At 32.7% G+C, this 19,544-nt stretch overlaps 1 protein-coding gene across 1 annotated transcript; it reads right to left on the bottom strand.

Annotated features, from left to right (window-relative positions):
* Nucleotides 1–8,626: 8,626 nt before the first annotated feature.
* Nucleotides 8,627–19,031, bottom strand: LOC127725438 (uncharacterized). The gene is made up of 5 exons (XM_052232398.1): nt 18,999–19,031; nt 17,082–17,435; nt 14,732–14,983; nt 12,549–12,642; nt 8,627–9,563 (listed from the first exon to the last, which is right to left on the bottom strand). The coding sequence occupies exons 2-5, from the start codon at nt 17,365–17,367 to the stop codon at nt 8,993–8,995; spliced, it is 1,203 nt and encodes a 400-aa protein (XP_052088358.1). The 5' UTR covers nt 17,368–17,435; nt 18,999–19,031; the 3' UTR covers nt 8,627–8,992.
* Nucleotides 19,032–19,544: the final 513 nt, after the last annotated feature.

The following is a 19,544-nucleotide window of genomic DNA, read 5'->3' as shown; positions in this document are numbered from 1 at the left end:
AAAATCGACATATTTAAAAAAAAAAACTCCCTCATTCTAGATCCAATTAATACCTCTGCATGTTTTTTTTTTTCAGATTTGGTTGTGCTTTTACTAATGTTAATAGAATATGCATGGTTGTTGTCTTTTCGGAATATCTCATCTTATTCATATCTTTACCAAAAAAAAATATAAATACTTATATATTTTGAGATATAAAACAATTTTCAATCAGAATACTCACAAATTATAAATATATTTTTTCTTTTTTCTTTTCTTCATAATTTTTTCATCTTCCGTTTACTGTTTCTAAGTTTTAATTGTTTACATCTGAGTCATGTATACATAAATGTGTGTGAAGAGAAACTATGTTTTCATGCTATTTGGCTTACTAGTATCATGTAATTTAAATGATAGAGATAATTGAAGCTGTCAATGTTGTATGTCAAATCCCCTAATTGAGAAACATTATACTACATGAAACACCGCTCGAGCTGAGCGACAAATGTGAGGCTGTGTGTTAGAGTGTATATACTGTTGGGGCTAAAATCAAAATATTTTGAAACCAAATCAATGGGAAGAAGTTCTGTCAAGCCATACATCACGGCAGTAACTTTGTTTGAAGAAAAAAAAATGATGATATGATGTAGACCAAAAATTGATTTCCTCAATTTATATGGTGCCTATATATTTTGTGAACAACTGTCAAAACTTTTTTCACATCATTAACATTCCTATGTGTAATTTATCCTTTGATTCATTACTTCAGCTATATGAAGTGCTGATTTGTGAAATTATATGCAAGTTACATTATTGCCTTATTTATCAAATACATTTGAATATTATGCAGTATAAAAATGAATTGCAAGGTGATAAAAATGAATTATGATTATTGCTGTTTGTTATATATATATTTTTTTAAACAACTCTTATGGTTTACCCTTTTTAAGGAATGTGGAACTATTAACAACAACCGTTCTGTTGCCTCTTGCTATGAAGATAATCATTTTATTAGTAATTTTATACCAACAAAAAATATAAACATGCGCATTTAATGGAACAGACAGGATATAGTTTAGCATTTTTTCAAGACACAAAAAACGTTTAACGCACATAAAAACAAAAAATGAAGGAAGTGGGTTTGTTTTTTGTTGTTGCTAATACGGAGGTTAATATCTTCTTTCTTTAAAATATATACTATCGCTTGCAAAATCCATACCAACCCTCTTTATTCCCCAAGGGTAACTTGGGAATAGAAATATGGTCACTTATTCCGACAAGCCGTAAACCCATTGCCAAAATTGGGCGTCTAAATTTGAAAATTTCTGTTCCAAAAGAGAAGCGAAATATACCAGAAGGACATTCAACCTCATAGATCGAAAATAAACTGACAACGCCATGGCTAAAAAAGATAAGACAAACAGACAAATAATAGTACACAAGACACAACATAGAAAACTAAAGACTAAGCAACACGAACAACACCAAAAACTGGGGGTGATCTCAGGTGCTCCGGAAGGGTAATCAGATCCTGCTCCACATGTGGCACCCGTCGTGTTGCTCATGTCATTACAAACCCGGTAAATATTCAATTTCGGTAGGTCACATTCGTGAAAAGGGAACGGGATTGTAGTTAGGAAATAAGGAACATATCCGATATCATCTGTGAAACGGATATTCCATAAAAGTCAACCAACTCGTGATGCCGTCCGTAAAATATACGAACGGATGATTTCAACTTCACCATTTGGAACTCTTGGTTTAATAGTTTCCTTGTGAGCAGCAACCCTCTATCAAGGAAATCATGATAGGAAATATAAGCCCGGGAATATCGTATCAATTGGGAGATATATACTACGTATGAAGGCGCTGCTGGAATGTTGCTACTTAGAAATGAAAAGTTCACAATTGGGAAGCTAAATTCATCTCTGTTGTCGTAAAGTTTTGTTTTCAACCGACCCTCATTGTCAATTTCTAGATGTAAGTCAAGATATGAGGCAGACTTAACTGTATCTGTTGTATCCTTTATCTCTAGCTTGATGGGATAAATGCGTTTACCATAGTCACCAAATTTTGAATTATTTAGTGAGAGAACATCATCTATATAGCGGAAAGTAAAGTTAAAGGATATTGCTAATATCTTTTCTTTCTTCCTAAGAAGTATCTGTATGAAGTCAGCCTCAAAAGAATAAAGGAACAAGTCGGCAAGAAGAAGGGCACACTTGGTTCCCATGGGAATGCCAATAGTTTGTTGAAAAACACGTCCTCTAAACGTAAGAAAGTCAGGAATATGACGGTTGTTATCCATTTGTTTGATGTGTTTCAGCTTTTGATTTTGCCATTTGATTAGGAACTTTCCGTTTTGAATTTTCCTTGGAGTTCGGTATTTTATTTTTTTTTTACTTTTGGCTGTGCGGGATGTATAGTATAAGTATCCGGTCAGAATGTGGTTTTTACATCAGCCTCCTGTAGAGAGAGATTGCCAAGTACGTTACGGTTACAAACCCTTGTAACAACTCTTTGATGGTTTCGGAGGTGGTCTGTTTTGTGTAGGGTTTATTTGGTCTTTTGTTATGATATACTGGGTCAATATATAAATGAGGAGATATGAAAGGTTGCCAGTAAGACCACTTTCCACCAGACTCCCAACGACGTGCAAGTAATATATAATAACGGTGAAATACCAGACGATTGGAAAGAGGCGACCATTGTTCCACTTTTCAAAAAGGAGAAAAACATATAGCAGCAAATTATCATCCGGTATCACTTACTTCTATTTCATGCAATGTTCTGGAACACATCATCCACAGCTCAGTCAATCAGCATGTATTTAGAGCTCGTACATCTTGTAAGACACAACTGATATCAACAATGGAGGGAATGGCCAAACAACTGAAATCAGGGAAAGATCAATCTTACTCGATTTTGCAAAGATTTTTGACCAAGTCACACACTGCAGATTTCTCAATAAACTGAACCACTATGGCATCAGAGACAAAAACCTTAAATGGATCCAATATTTCTGAGAAAACCGGAAACAACAAGAGGTAGTTGAGGGCTGTAAGTCATCACTGGGAGATGTACTATCAGGGGTTCCACAAGCTCAAGGTACTGTATTCAATAATGACTTACCAGAATCAGTTCAACATTCGACTGTCCAACTATTCGCTGACGACTGCCTTCTTTTCCATCACATTAGGAATTCCCAGCACTAGAAGACTGGGAAACCAAATGACAGATGAAATTCAATCCAGAAAAATTCACCGTCATTCGCATTAGCACCAGAAATAAATTCAAAATAGCGACACTGTGCGTACTGTTGTGCGTTTGTTTTTTGGCTAGAGGTATAGGGGGAGGGTTGAGATCTCAAAAAAACATGTTTAACCCCGTCGCATTTTAGCGCCTGTCCCAAGTCAGGAGCCTCTGGCCTTTGTTAGTCTTGTATCGTTTTTAATTTAGTTTCCTGTGTATAATTTGGAGTTTAGTATGACTTCCATTATCACTGAACTAGTATACATATTTGTTTAGGGGCCAGCTGAAGGACGCCTCCGGGTGCGGGAGTTTCTCGCTGCATTGAAGACCCATTGGTGGCATTCGGCTGTTGTCTGCTCTATGGTCGGGTTGTTGTCTCTATGACACATTCCCTATTTCCATTCTCATTTTTACATACTACAAATTACACGGCCATATTCTCGAAACTGTACCAACCAGCACAAATACCTAGGAGTAAATTTTTTAGCGAGGACTTACAATGGAAACATCACGTTGACGTCACTGCATCCAAATCCATCGGATTCGTTAGACGAAACCTAAGAGAATGAAGTAAAAACGTATGAAATGCGGCTTATATATCTCTGGTAAGACCAACTTTTGAATATGCAAGTGCGGCACGGGACCCTCATACCACTGAGGACATAAATCGACTAGAACAAGTACAAAGCAGGACCGCTAGTTTCGTAACAAACAACTATACTAACAAAACATCGGGATGTGTCATATTTATGACACTTGTATAGTAACCACTAGCTTCAAGACGAAGTAACTATCGACTCGTCATGCTTTACAAGATCCAGCATGAGCTAATGAACATTGATTTTAGTTCCATCTTACGCCCAAACGGTCGACGTACTAGAGGCAAACAACGTCTATACCAACCACCAGCAAACCAGAGAGTTTATAAGTACTCATTCTTCCCTCGGACTATACAAGAGTGGAACCACCTTCCAACAGCAAAAACGGACGCTCTGACAATAGACGGGTTCCGGAGTGCAACTTTCCAACAATAGTGCACCCCAGGAATCAACAACATAGACAGTAGCCAAGTGTACATAGTTTAAATTGTATATATCGGAACGTTTCACTGTAAATAGTTACAGGAGAATTGCTGCCTCATTCTTCGTCTAGTGGACTAATAAAATTCCAATAGGAATCCAGTCCTTAGCAAGGAAGAAGAAAAAGAAGAAGTAATCACTACGGCCTTCATGAATTAGCAAAACCTATACCGTTTTATCCACTATAAAAGGCCCCACCATTACAACTACGAAAATTTCAGTTGATTGTTTTAACAGGCAATTCGTTGAACACTCAAATATATTCGCATAGATATCAAACTTCGGGATAATATATGTATTCCCTCTATAAAAAGTATTGACCAATCCCCTGACAAAAAATGAAGGAGACAACGACGAAAGATTTAATGCAACCAAGCCTCTCAAATATGAAACACATGCCCACATAAGCATTGATTGGTTTTGCCATCCGATTTCGATCATTCTTGCTATCGTAAATCAAATTATATAGAGACACTTTAAGGTAAATCCCTGCTCAAGATAATAAAGTTTCATGGAAATTAATTTCAGAAACGCGTCGATTAAGTGAAAGATTGAGATAAACTTAAGAGAAATTAGAAAGAAAAAAAACATTGAAGCACATATCACTGGTAACCTAAGAAAAATTATATACATGTATTTCATTTTCCTTTATGATTATCCCCCAACAACTAGGACAAAGCTAGCATCAGCTAATAATTAGAAACTTGAACAAAAGCACCCAATAGAAAATATGATTACCTCATATATTTTTTGAAAACCAGCTATATGATGCATTATTCCATGGAAAATTCCCTACAAACTTTTGACTTCATTAACATTTAAAGCAAATACACAACGTTCACGCTTTTCTTGCTATACATAATCGCATTCAAAATCACATTCAGATGGACTTGTTAAAGTTCATACCTCACAGCAATTTCAAGACGGTGGCAAACACCGCTTTAAGAAATGCGACATTTAAGAACTCTGATATATGAACCCAACCACAATGATCAAACAAATTTGTCACTGCTGTATTAAATTTTCTGAGAGGAAATTCTGATAATACTTTGAATAACCAACTTCAACCATACTACAACATTTAAATAAGACTATCATATTAATAGTAACCTTTAAAGTTATGATTGATGACCACAACTGCCATTTAACAAGGCTGCCACTTTTTGGTTTAAAAATTTTATTTTCTCAACTTAAAAATTCAATATACAGAGAATTACAATTTGCTGAGCACATACGAATAGCCGCATAATTATATGAATGTATATAATATGTATGAGCGATAATATGTCAGACCGCTCTGAAATTATTATTTTAAAATATATGATCTTCGTAAAAAATACTACATCCGTTTATCCAGTTTATCAGACCATTTTTGCTGCATATATGTAATGTATGTATACAGTAGTTTTTTGGTAATACATGTACATGATGTATACCAAATCTCAATATATTATGATGAGAGACATATATACTAGTATGTTTTTGTAGTATGATGTAATAGTGATCCTTGTAAAATGATATTTAATTCACTTGAGTATTTACAATAGCTTTTTAGCTCCCAAAAGGGCCAAGTGAGATTTTCTCATCACTTGGCGTCCGTCGTCCGTCGTCGTCGTCGTCGTCGTCGTTAACTTTTACAAAAATCATCTCCTCTGAAACTACTGGGCCAAATAAAACCGAACTTGGCCTAAATCTTCCTTAGGCTGTCTAGTTAAAAAAAAGTATTTGACATCATCCAAGATGGCCGCAATGGCTAAAAATAGAACACGGGGTTTAAAAGCATTTTTGGCTTATATCTCTGAAACTAAAGCATTTAGCACAAATCTGACAGTAATAGAAATGTTCATCAGGTCAAATTTTCAGACGCATCAGACAACTCGTTGTTGGGTTGCTGCCCCTGAATTGGTAATTTTAAGGAAAGTTTACAGTTTTTTGTTATTATCTTGAATATTATAATACATAGAGATAAACTGTAAACGGCAAACTTGTTCAACAAAGTAAGACCTACAAATAAGTCAACTTAACAAAAATTTTCAATTTACCCCATGAAGAGTTATTGCCCTTTAAAGTCAATTTTTCACAATTTTTCGTAAATTTTTGTAATCTTTTACAAAAATCTTCTCTTCTGAAACTACCAAGATAAATTTAACCAAATTTGGCCACAATCAGCCTAGTATCTAGTTTCAAAAATGTGTCCGATGACCCCGCCTGCCAACCAACATGACCGATATGGCTAAAAATAGAACATGGAGGTAAAATGCAAGTTTTGTCTATTTAAAACCGTTATGAATAGAGAAAATCTGACAAGGGGAAAAAAAGTTCAGCATGTTGAGCTCTTCCAACTGTCCATTTACGTCACAATCGTCAGACAACTTCTTATAGGAATTATTGTCCTTAAATGACAAAATTTACCATTTTTTTTTCTTTTTTGCCTATTATCTGGAAAACTATAAAAAGTAAAATAACAAAAATACCGAACTCCGAGGAAAATTCAAAACGGAAAGTCCCTAATCAAAAGGCAAAATCAAAAATTCAAACACATCAAACGAATGGATAACAACTGTCATATTCCTGACTTGGTACAGGCATTTTCTTATGTAGAAAATTCTGGATTAAACCTGGTTTTATAGCTAGCTAAACCTCTCACTTGTATGACAGTCGCATAAAATTCCATTATATTGTCAACGATGTGTGAACAAAACAAACAGACATAATATGTACAAATGTCACAAATAGGGTTACAGCAGTCAACATTGTTTTATAATCTTAATCACTATAAAAACAATTAATTATGTAACAAAGAAACACAAAAAGACATATTACAAGGTACATTAGCAAAAATGAACGACAAGGATACAAAAATTCACCATAGCACAATACCACAATGACGGGATGTATAAGTACAAAGCCAGGTCATATGTAAAAAAAGAAACACAACAAGGCATATAGACAAAGCACATTAGCAAGTATGAAAGACAAGAATACAAATTTTTTTGCCATTGAACAATAACACAATAACGGTTTGTATAAGTACAGAGCCACGTCAAATGGATATCACTAAAAAAACAAACTAAACAGTAAAAGTATTATTCATAAAGACAAATAATAAATATTAAAAGTATTATTATTAAAGACAAATACAAGAATATTATAACAAGTCATTAAGATGATAAACAACGTCAGTACCCAGAATCTATACTTCAAGACCATCATGTACTATTTGTGAAGTTGATACGGAATATCTATCAACAAGGTCTTGGTAACTTCCAATGAACTTTTTTAGAAAAAGGACGAGACGTTGTTTGACATATCCCTGGTTCATCAACTTTCTTCTCAGACTCTGGTGACGTTAATAGATATAGAGAAACATTAAAATGCTAAAATGATCAGCAAGACAAGTTCTACAAATAAGTTGTCGTCAGCCTACTCCTTATGAGAGTTATTGCCCTTTGATAATTATTTTTACAATATTTTGCGTTTATTCCTTATTTCTTAAAAATTATAATAGATAGATAGAAACTTAAATAGGCAGAATTGAATAGCAAGACGAGATCTACAATTACATGTAAGACAATATAGAGGAAATCGTCCGATCTACTAACAATCACATTTTGATGATAAAGGTGGTAGGCTGTCACTCTTTATAGGAGTGATTTATCAGCCCCTTAAATGAGGATTTTGTTTACCCTCCTTTGTGTTTTGAGCAAAAAACTAAAGAAGATAGAGAGAAACTAAACAGACTAAATGATCAGCAATACAAGACAAACAAAACAGAGATTTTTCTTATGAATTCTATTCTTGTCTTCAATGTTGTAGAGTGTCCTTTGTTGAATATACACATAGACCAAGGTGAGCGACACAGGCTCTTTTGAACCTCTAGATTATATATTATACAACTTGTAAATACTGAACTTTAAATCAATTAAACTTTTCCATGTGAAGCAGATTTTAAATAGTGCTATAATCATTATTTCCATACATTTGACATAATTATACTTAAAATATATCATCAATTGTTTCATATTGATAGAACTTTAGTAGGGTTTTCTATGTGAAATGGATTTTGAATAAAACAGCATGTTCACCTGCGAAAAAGGTATACTCAGCGCTCAAAACATCGCGTGCTATTATGTGTATAATTATGGTAAAATTGTTTGATTTACAATTGGTTTTGGTAAATAATTGTCATTACATACATGTTTTCCCTGGATAACGAGATTTAACAATAACTTCTTTTGTCTCGGTAAATAGGTGGCTTAATTGACCTTTGAAAAACTGACATTAACTTCGCGTATTGACAATTGTATATGTTCATCATATATTGTATGATATTCACGTAATACTGGTATACATGTATATGTTTATTAACAAAAATCCTTTATTTTTGTATTTTATTATGTTGATTCATAATACTAAAAGGTAGCAACACATAGGGTTGCCTTAGTTTCACTATTATAAGTGACAAATTTAATTTGGAGTACACTTAAAGCTTAAACTTGTTATAAATAGATTGGTTCCTCATTATTTTTTTTTATGTTTTTATAACACTTTATGTTATTTGTTGAAACATGTACTTTAAACATCCGATTGAGTTTATGAATTATTCCAACACGGATAATAATGCAAGTAATAAACTGTTTACATGCACAAGTTTTAATATATCACCAGGACTCAGCTTTATTTTATGATTGTCCACTTTCACCGTCGTTTTCGGCTGTTAAACTATTTCTTTTCTGGTTTGTCCCCTTTCCATCAGACATGCGTTTTGTTTTTTTAACAACTGCATATACATTACTCGTTGATGATTGAACTTCACTTTTATCAACGTTCGATTTGTCTGGTTTGATAACAACAGCATATTCACACCCATTTGCATCGGGTGCTGTAACATGCTTCACCCTTTTCTTATCCGGGACAGAATAAATATCATCTTGCATAGTCATCTTTTGTTTCAGCTTCGGAGCAATAATCGGTTTTTCATTTGTAGAACCGTTCGTATTTGATTTTGACGGTGTCAGTTTTTCTAAGTCAACTGCACTGTAATCTCCAGTTGATTCTTCGACTGACAGTATTTCATCCAAATCTACAGTACTGTAATTACCATCAATATCAACTGATATCCTCTTTGTATCTTGTGGTTTAGCAGTATCAGTTGATTGTGATGAAACATAAAGGACATTGTTCCGCATGCCATAATCATCAGACTCATTATCAAATGCTGGACCTTGTTTAGGAATCGGTTTTTGATGGTATCTGAAATGTTAATAGTATTATGCATTTAATAACACTTAATACATGTTTTCTGATAAATTAGGTAACTGATTGTTCGAGTTTATGAAACTTGGTTTTCACATGCTATAAAACGATGCTACAAATATGTTAAATTTTTGTTGACTCTTACATTGATGATGTTTATTTGCAATAAAATACAAAATGCAACCCTCACAGAACTAATTTTAGAGTAATACGGATAAGATAATATAAAACTGATAATTATGTTAAAAACAACAATAAACAATTGGATTTAGTTTTGAATTTGTCATTTGATAACACTACGGGTGTCTGATTTTCATCCAGAAAAATGATTCAATATCTCCTTAGTGTACTCGAGACCTATTGATTTTGCAAACGCAAGGCTAGTGAATCATTTAATATGTTTGAATTTTACCGTCAAGGATGAGAGACTTAGTCTAATGAATCGTACTAGACGCAATGTTGTTTACTATCTACCTAATAGCTATTACCATGTTATAACAGGACACCTAGTCATCTTTTATGACCAAGATTTGAAATCATTCCTCAGTAAATATCGCCCCTCGTCAATTTTATATATTGGAATTAGTGTCGTAACATTATCCACTATTCACTCGGTACTTACTGCACGAAATTGATACAATGGAAAAAAGCTGACAAAATATCATAAGATTTTTTTTTTTAATCCAGTGATTAATATAGCTAATATTCTTATTAAACATTATAAAGAACATTTTATTCTAATAACAACCATATAAGTTCTATTTTTCGTATCAAACGTAAGCTTAAAGAACTCGCCAATGAATTTGATTTGTCCTGGCTGATTAGGCTGCCAATAATACCATTATAGGTTGACGTGAATTTCACATTGAGGTTCTGCAAAAGGAAATCACCAACACTCCAGCTCACTCATTTTCGTAAAATGACATCTGTAACAAACCTTTAGCTACCTCTTTACAAGCAGAACCAAATACAATGAAAGATCCAACTATGCAATTAAGGCCTATGAAAATAGTGGAATTATTTACTTTTGGAGTGTCAGAAAATCGTTGGAAGTAAATTGCATGCTTATATTTGTGATTTCGAATCTGTTCAAAGTTTTGATTTTTCTACTCTATAAACTACTTTGCCTCATTATCTAATTAAGAAAACAATGAATGGGTATTTCAAAAGTCAGATTGATAATATATATGTTCAAACTATTTGAGGTCATATTTTAGTAACAACAAACAAAGGAACTATATAAATTGGACCTGCTTTGATATGATAACTTTACTTGATTTTTTATTCGATACAATTTTTATGTAGTGAGATTCCGTATATCGTCAAGTTATTGGAATTCTAATGAGGACTAACTATGCATGTGCAAAACTTATTGCAGACTTGTTTCTGTATTGTTATGAGTTACAATATATTACTAAAATAAGCCTAAACCAATCGAAACTACATCTTATACAAAAAGAATTTAAAACACTTTCAAATATTTAAAGATATGTCGGCTCTCAATAATAACAACTACACTAAAGAGATTTATCCTGCTGAACTGACTTTAAATAAAACTAATACTAACAATGAACACTGTCATTTCCTGACTTTTGATATCTTTATCTTTAACGAGAAGCTTTATACCAAAATTTACGATAAAAGAGATAATTTTTCATTTCCTATTATTAAATATCCATTTGTAGATGGTGACGTTCCCTTGTGACCATCTTATGGTGTTTATATATCTCAACTTATTCGATTCGCTCGTGTATGTAACAGCGTTTTTTTAATTTCAACGAACAAAATCTCTGTACTACTGAAAAGTTATAGTACCATGGTATTCGATATCATAAACTAGTCAAAACATTTACTAAATGTTATCATCAATATTATAAATCAACATACAGGCATAATATTCTATACAAAGCACACAAATGTCGTTATTCACCTAACAAGCTAACCAAACCTTTAAACAGACTTATTAAGAAGGGATATAATATATAGTTACGATACTGTCGTCATTAAAGATGGAATATTTTGAAATCAATGTTGATTCATCATAGGGTCTTTACAGCGGAAATATACACATTTATTTTAAAACCAGTTGTTGGCATCATACGGGTTATTTTCAAATATATATTTCATGATAGTATGATACTAAACCCTTTACGGGAGATATTATAGTGCTTGCTTTTCATATGATGAAGACATAATCTTTCAATCAGTTAATTTGATTTCTGGATCAGGCATTTCAGTAACTGCTAGTAGTCATCTTTTATTTTATGTATCATTGTCATTTTCTTAGTTTCTTCTGTTACCTTTTCTGACATTGGACTTGGACTTCTTTAAAACTACGTTTTACTGTGTGTATTGGTGTATGTTTGTTTATTTTACATTTGCTAGAGGTATAGGGGAGGGTTGAGTTCTCATTTAACATGTATAACACCGCTGCATGTTTTACGCTTGTCTCAAGTCACGATCCTCTGGTTTTTGTAGTCTTGTAAACAAATTTAATTTTAGTTCATTTATATGTTTCGGAATTTAGTGTGACGTCCATTTTAAATTTGTGTTAAGGGACTAGTTGAAGCTTTGGTCGGATTGTTGTCTCTGTGACACATTCCATATTCCGATTTTCAATTTAATTAAACATTTGACGTTTGTCGGAAAAATTAACGTTTTTTATATGCAGACTAGTATTTGGGTGCAACCGTCAGTTATGGTCGTTTGTTTCGTCCCGTCAGAATACAAACAATAAGAGGACGACAAGAGCAATAACTTTATAATTACATTTTCATTAACGATAGAAATAAGAACAACACAAGTCACATATGCTAATTAAGGAATAAATTAGAAGTCGGAGGATGTTAATTAGCATATATGTACAAAAACATTAACCATATGACTATTCGGAGGATAATTCTCAGTGACCTAACGTTGACCCAGTATCTATATTTCAATTCCCAATCTTCTGTAAGATAAACATATAAAAATCTTGCATACCGTCTATAGATACAGACCACAACAATAACTCCTATAATAATTACAAATCCTGCAACTGATCCACCTGCTGCTAATACTGTTGTGTCATCATTATCTAGAAAATTTCAATATTGTCAAATCTCCCTTTAGGGCAATTTTTTAAAATTATATTCGAAACAAAATTCAATTTATGATAGTAAAATAAATGTACTTGTGAACCAAAATACCGCTATGGAAATTGGTTATTATCTATTAGAAATAAACGTGATTACTAGAAAAGCTTCCAGAAAAAAAAAACCAAACTATTGGCTTATAGAATTAACTCGCTCTTAAATTTTGTTTATACAAACATACAAACAGTTCTCTGAAAAGAGTGTTCCATTAGGAATTTTTATTATCTCTACAAAACTATGTAGCAAACATAGTGATTTATATAATTTATACATGGTAAGAATGGAGACGACACTGTATTGCGGCATGCAATTCTCATTGTTTACTTAAGCATGGCTCCCATCATCAAATTATCTTCACAATGATACAAATTAGGACAATATCATTCTGCGTTTTTAGTAATAAACGTTAACAAACCTATTGTATAATGCAAATTGACAATTTTTATCTAATTTTAGTAAATGTACAGTATCATACGATTATGATAAAAGATAACTTGTCGAAAATTCATCAGTCTATAACAAATAAAAAGTAAGTGAATCACAGTGTTTTTCTTCAATATCAGAATCTAATATATATATGCTCACTTGATGAAGGTTCACGATCGCGTTAATAGAATAGCTAACATCAGGTATGTTAATAAAAAAGAATTTCGGTAAATAATGTGTTCTAGTGTGACAAAGAAAGATATTTAACCCGCTCCCCAGGAATTTAAAACTTAGATGAGTACATGCCTAGCTGTATACAGTATTCAGATATTTTAACTCACCTCAAAAAAAAAATTCACTGAGCGCATCATCGATGGAAAAACTAGAATATTGTGAAAAAACAACACACTCAGACAAATCACCAAGCCTTTCTTTGCAAGCACTTTATCCAAAGTATTCGGGTATCTATCAGTTGCAAACAATATAATCACGAAAATAATTAACTCCGAGGGAAATTAAAAACGGAAAGTCCCTAATCAAAATGGTAAAATCAAAAGCTAAAACACATCAAACGAATGGACACCAACTGTCATATTCCCGACTTGGTACAAGCATTTTCTTTAGTAGAAAATAGATGATTAAACTTGGTTTTATATTTTGCACAATTTTTTGGAATTTTGCGTCTTCAATGCTCTGCAACTTTATACTTGTTTGTCATTCTAACCGTTTTGAATTGAGCGTCACTGATGAATCTTACGTAGACGAAACACGCGTCTGGCGTATCAAATTATAAGCCTGGTACCTTTGATAACTATTTAAAGCTAGCTAAACCTCTCACTTGCAAGCACCCCAATAGAGTCGGTCATTTTAAAAATCTTCGTGGTTCAAGTAATCTTTTCATAATAAATAATTAGCAAGTTTCCTAAGAGCATGAATCGCTCACATGTATTTCTGACCAGGTTTTTCTGTTTACAGTTTCTATCATTGTTGCTTAGTCTTTAGTTTTCTATGTTGTGTCATCTGTACTATTATTTGTCTGTTTGTCTTTTTATTTTTGGCCATGGCGTTGTCAGTTTGTTTTCGATCTATGAGTTTGACTGACCCTCTCGTATCTTTCGTCCCTCTTTCTACTCATCGTTTAGATATAGAGATAATAGACAAAATACTTAAAATTAGTGACAAATAATTTTTTTATGACAATAACTCCTTTAATGCTTAAGGTCATATCTCACGATTTTGTAGATTTTGCATATCTGATCATTTTGGCTGGTTTAAATGTTCATGTTTGTACATATATCAAATCTCAAGATACCTGAAGTGACGTTTTGGGAACATTGATCCCATGATTTTCAGAACAGACGATTTATTTTATTAAAGTTTACGACGACGGCCTACATGGATTAAAACGGACGCCAAATGATGACAATAACTTGTATAGCCTTTTGAACCTGGTGCGCTAAAAAGAGAAAGAATGTCCTGATAATCTTCAATTCGTATTATTTACTTACTGGTATGTAATCGCCGACATCGAATATCAGACGGACGAATGTTGATATTTTTAATCAGACACTTGAATATATTTGTTACTACGATAACATTATTAACCTGAAATTATTTGATGTTGCTTAACTTGCTTTGTACTTTCAGGGCTATCTGATCTTGTGAATTTTGCAGAGGTGAACTGATCAGTATCCATAGTAGTTGTTATTGTTGACACTGTTGTCGTGGTCATCGTAGTCGTCGATGGTGAATTTGTGGTTATTGTTGATGATTCTGCTGATTTTGTTGTTGTTTGAGTCGTGGTGGTGCTGCCAATACCACATGTTAGACTAAGCATTCCCCTTTTTACAGGGGCTACTGTTAATGTAAAGCACATAGATGGTGATTGAAATAACCAAATGAGATATAAAAATAAGAAGTAGGTAATAAATTGTTTCGCTAAAGTCTCTCGCATTCTCGCGTAAATCTATTTTTTGTTTTGTTAGATGTTAACAAGACCTTAGCCGTACGGTTTTTTAACACTAATATTCCTCCTGTATTAAAACCCCTTCTGGTGATGGGTTCCTTAAACCTGCCAAGATTGCCTGCATTCAAGAATATACCATAAATTTTCCTTCAGAAAATATTTTTGACTATTAGAAGATGATTATTCAAGAAACTGTATCTGTGGCGTCATGCAGTTCAAATTCGATTGGATAGATGCCTTTAAAATAGCCAGCAAATTTACAGGGTAGGTTATAGATAATCTGATTTAGTTTTTTTGGTTGTTTTTCTTTATCAATTCACGTGATAGAATCTTTTAATTTAACGTTAAATCGTATAAGAAAGATGCATCGTTAAGCGGATTGTTCAAGTTAAATTAAACTTTTTTGTTTGAACAAATGTTTTCAATTTTCTATTAAAAATGTCAGAAATTCCACACTATAGATATTGGTTTCCAGTCAAAGTTGAGACGAATAACAGCTATACAAGCGCTGTTCCTTTGCTTTTTGTAATTTTTTTGTCTTTTGGGTTTTTTTTTGCATGTACCTTGTGTCATGGATGGATACCCAATATCATGTTTTTCTTTTCTTTTTGTCCTGAATAATTCGAACGATATTAGAGTCATGATAAGACGAAATGCTCATTTGAGGTTCATAATATAAAGCCTGGTATTTTCATAAGCGTTTTTCAATTATAATATTTGTCAACTATTATAAAATCATTCATAAGAATTTGAAATAACGGAAAGTGCTGCGACAATTTACAAAGCGATACCTTTGATGCGTTGATGCTAACGTTTGTAAATTCTTTGTAGTGCTGAAAGATTGGATGTTAAGAACTGAATGAGTAATTGCAAGCTATATATTTAGCTGTAAAACAGTTCTCAAAAAGATTGCTGACCAAGGCTTAAAGTTCCATATTGGCCACTATATCAGCAATTAAGCATAATGAATGTCGACAATCATCATGAACTTATCTTTACATCTTATTGTTAGTTTCAATTGTTTGATGTTTTGAACTTATAAAACCGATCATTTTGAGTGTATTGTTGATAGGCGGTGGTTGCAAAAAGATGGCAACAGCTTATTTAGACCACGTTTGTGTTAAAGTTTTAATCATTCTCCTTGTACTTGGTTTTGTTTTTATTTTCGTTATGCATGCTTATTCTGTAGAAAAACTACATTGAACCTTACACCTAACAATAATCATACATATCATACATAGTCAGCTGATTATGAATATAGAAAATGAATTGGAGGAACAATAATACCAATATTCTTGTTACGTCAGTCCATTTAAAAAATACAAATCACGAAAACCCTTAACATGAGGAAATAGGAAATCGCGTGAACACTGATTGCCGCGACACTTACATGCAGCACATCAAAAGGATTAGCGTGTCCTGTAACGCATACATCTCTTTTCATGCAAAAAATACTCAGAAATGTTGGAATCGGGAATATAATACAATAGTTTAATAACAGATCAGACGACTATTCGCATATCTAAAGATATTAGACAGTAACAATTTGTCTCTTATTTGATGTCAAATTTGAGTCGAATACGTTCTTACACAATACACTGTATCAGATTAAAAGGTGATATTTCATACAGCTTAAATATATCTGTAGTGCAGATTATATGACTCAAACGACAAAGACATATATTTCTGAATTATGATCTATATTTCTGAATTCAATTCACTAAAATGAAAACTCTTTATTTTGAGTGCTAGCAAATTGTGCAATCGTGCTTATTTACTTTTATTTATTGTAAAATACTATTTGCATATGTAGGATACTCAATCTTTGTAAAGACGATAACATTGTGACTTTCACCGTCCTGATATGGCAGTTTTTATGTTGTTATTGATTTCAACAGTTTTAATGATCAGCTTTTTTCAGAAAAATTACTGAATTATATGTTTACTGACATCGGTATCATACGTCAGGTACTATTTGATGAAACTTACCTTTTTTTATTTCAATGCAATACCCTTCATTATCGTGCAATGTTCCATTCAAAGTCATTGATGTTATTGTAATAACATTCTTTTTCACAATCGGTTTTGAAACATAGATAACGCCAAAGCAGTTAGCTCCCCCAAAAATATCTTGTCCAACACTAAACTTTAGATTCAAACCGCAGTCAGAATTAGATGGAACGGAACTTATTTGATTGTTAAATCTTTGAAAGTAAATAGTTATTGTTTGATTTTGGTCGGTTAAAGAAAGTTCACATGTACAGTTTTGTCTCATATTTGATTTAACTAAAACAGAATTGCTGTCATCCTCAAACGCAGTTTTGTTCGTACATATATTTACCACTGCAATAAAAAACAAGATAGCATGAATAACAAAATTCTTTTGTACCTTAGGCACTTTATCAAATTTGTAATATCATTAACAGTAAAAAATTAACTGTACCAGATGTGCATTCTAACAACTAATGTCTTTTTAGCGATGCTTGAGGCCAAAGTATGCAAAATTCAAGTACCTTACAAACGTCGAAGAACCAATAAATACCAAATATATAGGCAATTTCATACAAGGATTTAAAGCTTTGTGAGAGAGATAAGTAAAATAAGTAAAATGATATTCGATATTTTATAACAGCAAGTTCAAATTATATAATGTCTGTATTTTCATGCCAGTACGGAATAAAATTATGATACCATTGGGGACACATATTCCTTTATACAAGAACTTTGAATGAAAGTTTTTTTACTGTAGTACAATGTGGTTTTAATTTTTTTAACTACCAGCAAACAAAAAAAATTATTTACATGTAGAGCAAATATAAAAATAAGTTACCCTCTTTAACTGAACATAAGGAAGGTGCGGACCAAATATTTAATCATTTCCTTTCATTGAATGGAAAACACGTTTCATGAAAGTGTTGTAAAATTTCCAACAATCGTCATACACTTAGTGGTATCAGAGCAGATGTAAAAATGTCTTGATTTATATCCTAGTTTTGAAATTTACCTGTGACGTAACTTTTTGTGGTGTTGAACCATTAGTGTGACAGACACACAGTTCGTATTTCTATTAAGCTGTTCTTTGTGTACTGTCCTGAATTAATTTTAGTTATCGTTAATCTTCTGTGGTTAACATGTTTCTATGTATGTTGCATTGTTGTTTGTTTTTCGTTGTTCTTCAGTGTTTCGTTGTTTTCCTCTTATAGTTGATTTGTTTCCATCAGTTTTAGTTTGTAACCAAGATTTGTTTTCCCCTCAATCGATTCAGGACTTCTGAACAGCGGTATACAACTGTTGCTTTCATTTACCAGCTATGAATCGATCATACGAAGCTGCAGACAGAATTTAAAATATTTCCCTTTCAACGAAGCTTGGATAATTTGGTTGAATTTATCTACCTTTGTCGGACAGACGGACAGACAGATGGAATGGGGTGGCTACTAAACGGCTCAGGTAAAAGGGAGACAAATCGCATACATGTATTATAACTTCATGAAACACAAACAATAATCTTATTTTTATATAAGAATGCTTTTTGTTTGCTATTGCCATCATTTATTTAAGTGCCATAAAGGTCGGGAATTATTATATATAAGTCCATATACAAAAATGAGTTAAATAGCCTAAAACCCTTTGTTTGCGGTAATGGTAATAAATCTAAAGTGAGAATTATATTATTTTTACCCAATCTTTATACATGTACCCCATGGTGTATATGTAGGTTTAGTAACATATAAATGAGAACGGCGAAAGAAGTTCGTACACGTTAACATTTCATTTGCTATTTCGTTTTTTGTAATTTGTGAATACACTTTTAACAGTTGTGATCAAGAACATTTATTTAGTGTAAATACTATTTTAATTCAAATGTACTTCATATGCCAAAATTCTATATTAAATAATATTAACCTGGTAAATGGTCACCTGCAGAACAAGGCTCTCCTACACTCTCTAAAATAAAAATTAAATCAATTAAATCATTGTTAGGATATCGGTAACGAAAAAACATACATTCAGTACGCAGCTTACCTAAAAGTGTAAGCCAACAGATGCCATCAATAAACACCACAATTAAAAGCCAAAGTAGTAGGCACTCCAATAGAAAATTGCAACAATTTAATTTTATTTTAGCGATGTGCGTGTGTTTGGTTAAAATTTGAAAGTTTTCCAATGCAAAACGCCAAAAACACAGTGCAAGATTAAGCTGTATCAATTTTTCAGCCAGTCTAATAGATTTTGTATGTAAAGGCAAGATGAGGCGACAAAAAAATGAAAATTGTGTGATTTTCTATTTTTGTTCAGTTGTAGTGACTGTCGTTAAAAGTGATATTCATCGAACAAAGCGGCATACCTCAGATCTATAATCATTAAAAAATGTATGTTTTTTTACTACAATACTTCTTGTAGTTTTCTTTTTTACAACAAATATGAAACAAAAATGAGAAATTTGATGAC

This window comes from Mytilus californianus, unplaced genomic scaffold, assembly GCF_021869535.1.
Source record: "Mytilus californianus isolate M0D057914Y unplaced genomic scaffold, xbMytCali1.0.p SCAF_15, whole genome shotgun sequence".
NCBI lineage: Eukaryota > Metazoa > Mollusca > Bivalvia > Mytilida > Mytilidae > Mytilus > Mytilus californianus.
Note: the sequence above shows the minus strand (reverse complement) of the source record. Positions and strands in the feature narration are given on the sequence as shown.

Excerpts from the sequence above, each read along its gene's own strand:
- LOC127725438 (XM_052232398.1), bottom strand. The coding sequence starts at position 17,367 with ATGAGACAAAACTGTACATGTGAACTTTCTTTAACCGACCAAAATCAA. Across the intron at positions 14,984-17,081 it reads TTGCATTGAAATAAAAAAAG|TAGCCCCTGTAAAAAGGGGA; the intron begins GTAAGTTTCATC and ends TTACATTAACAG. Across the intron at positions 9,564-12,548 it reads GTGGTCTGTATCTATAGACG|ATACCATCAAAAACCGATTC; the intron begins GTATGCAAGATT and ends TTAACATTTCAG.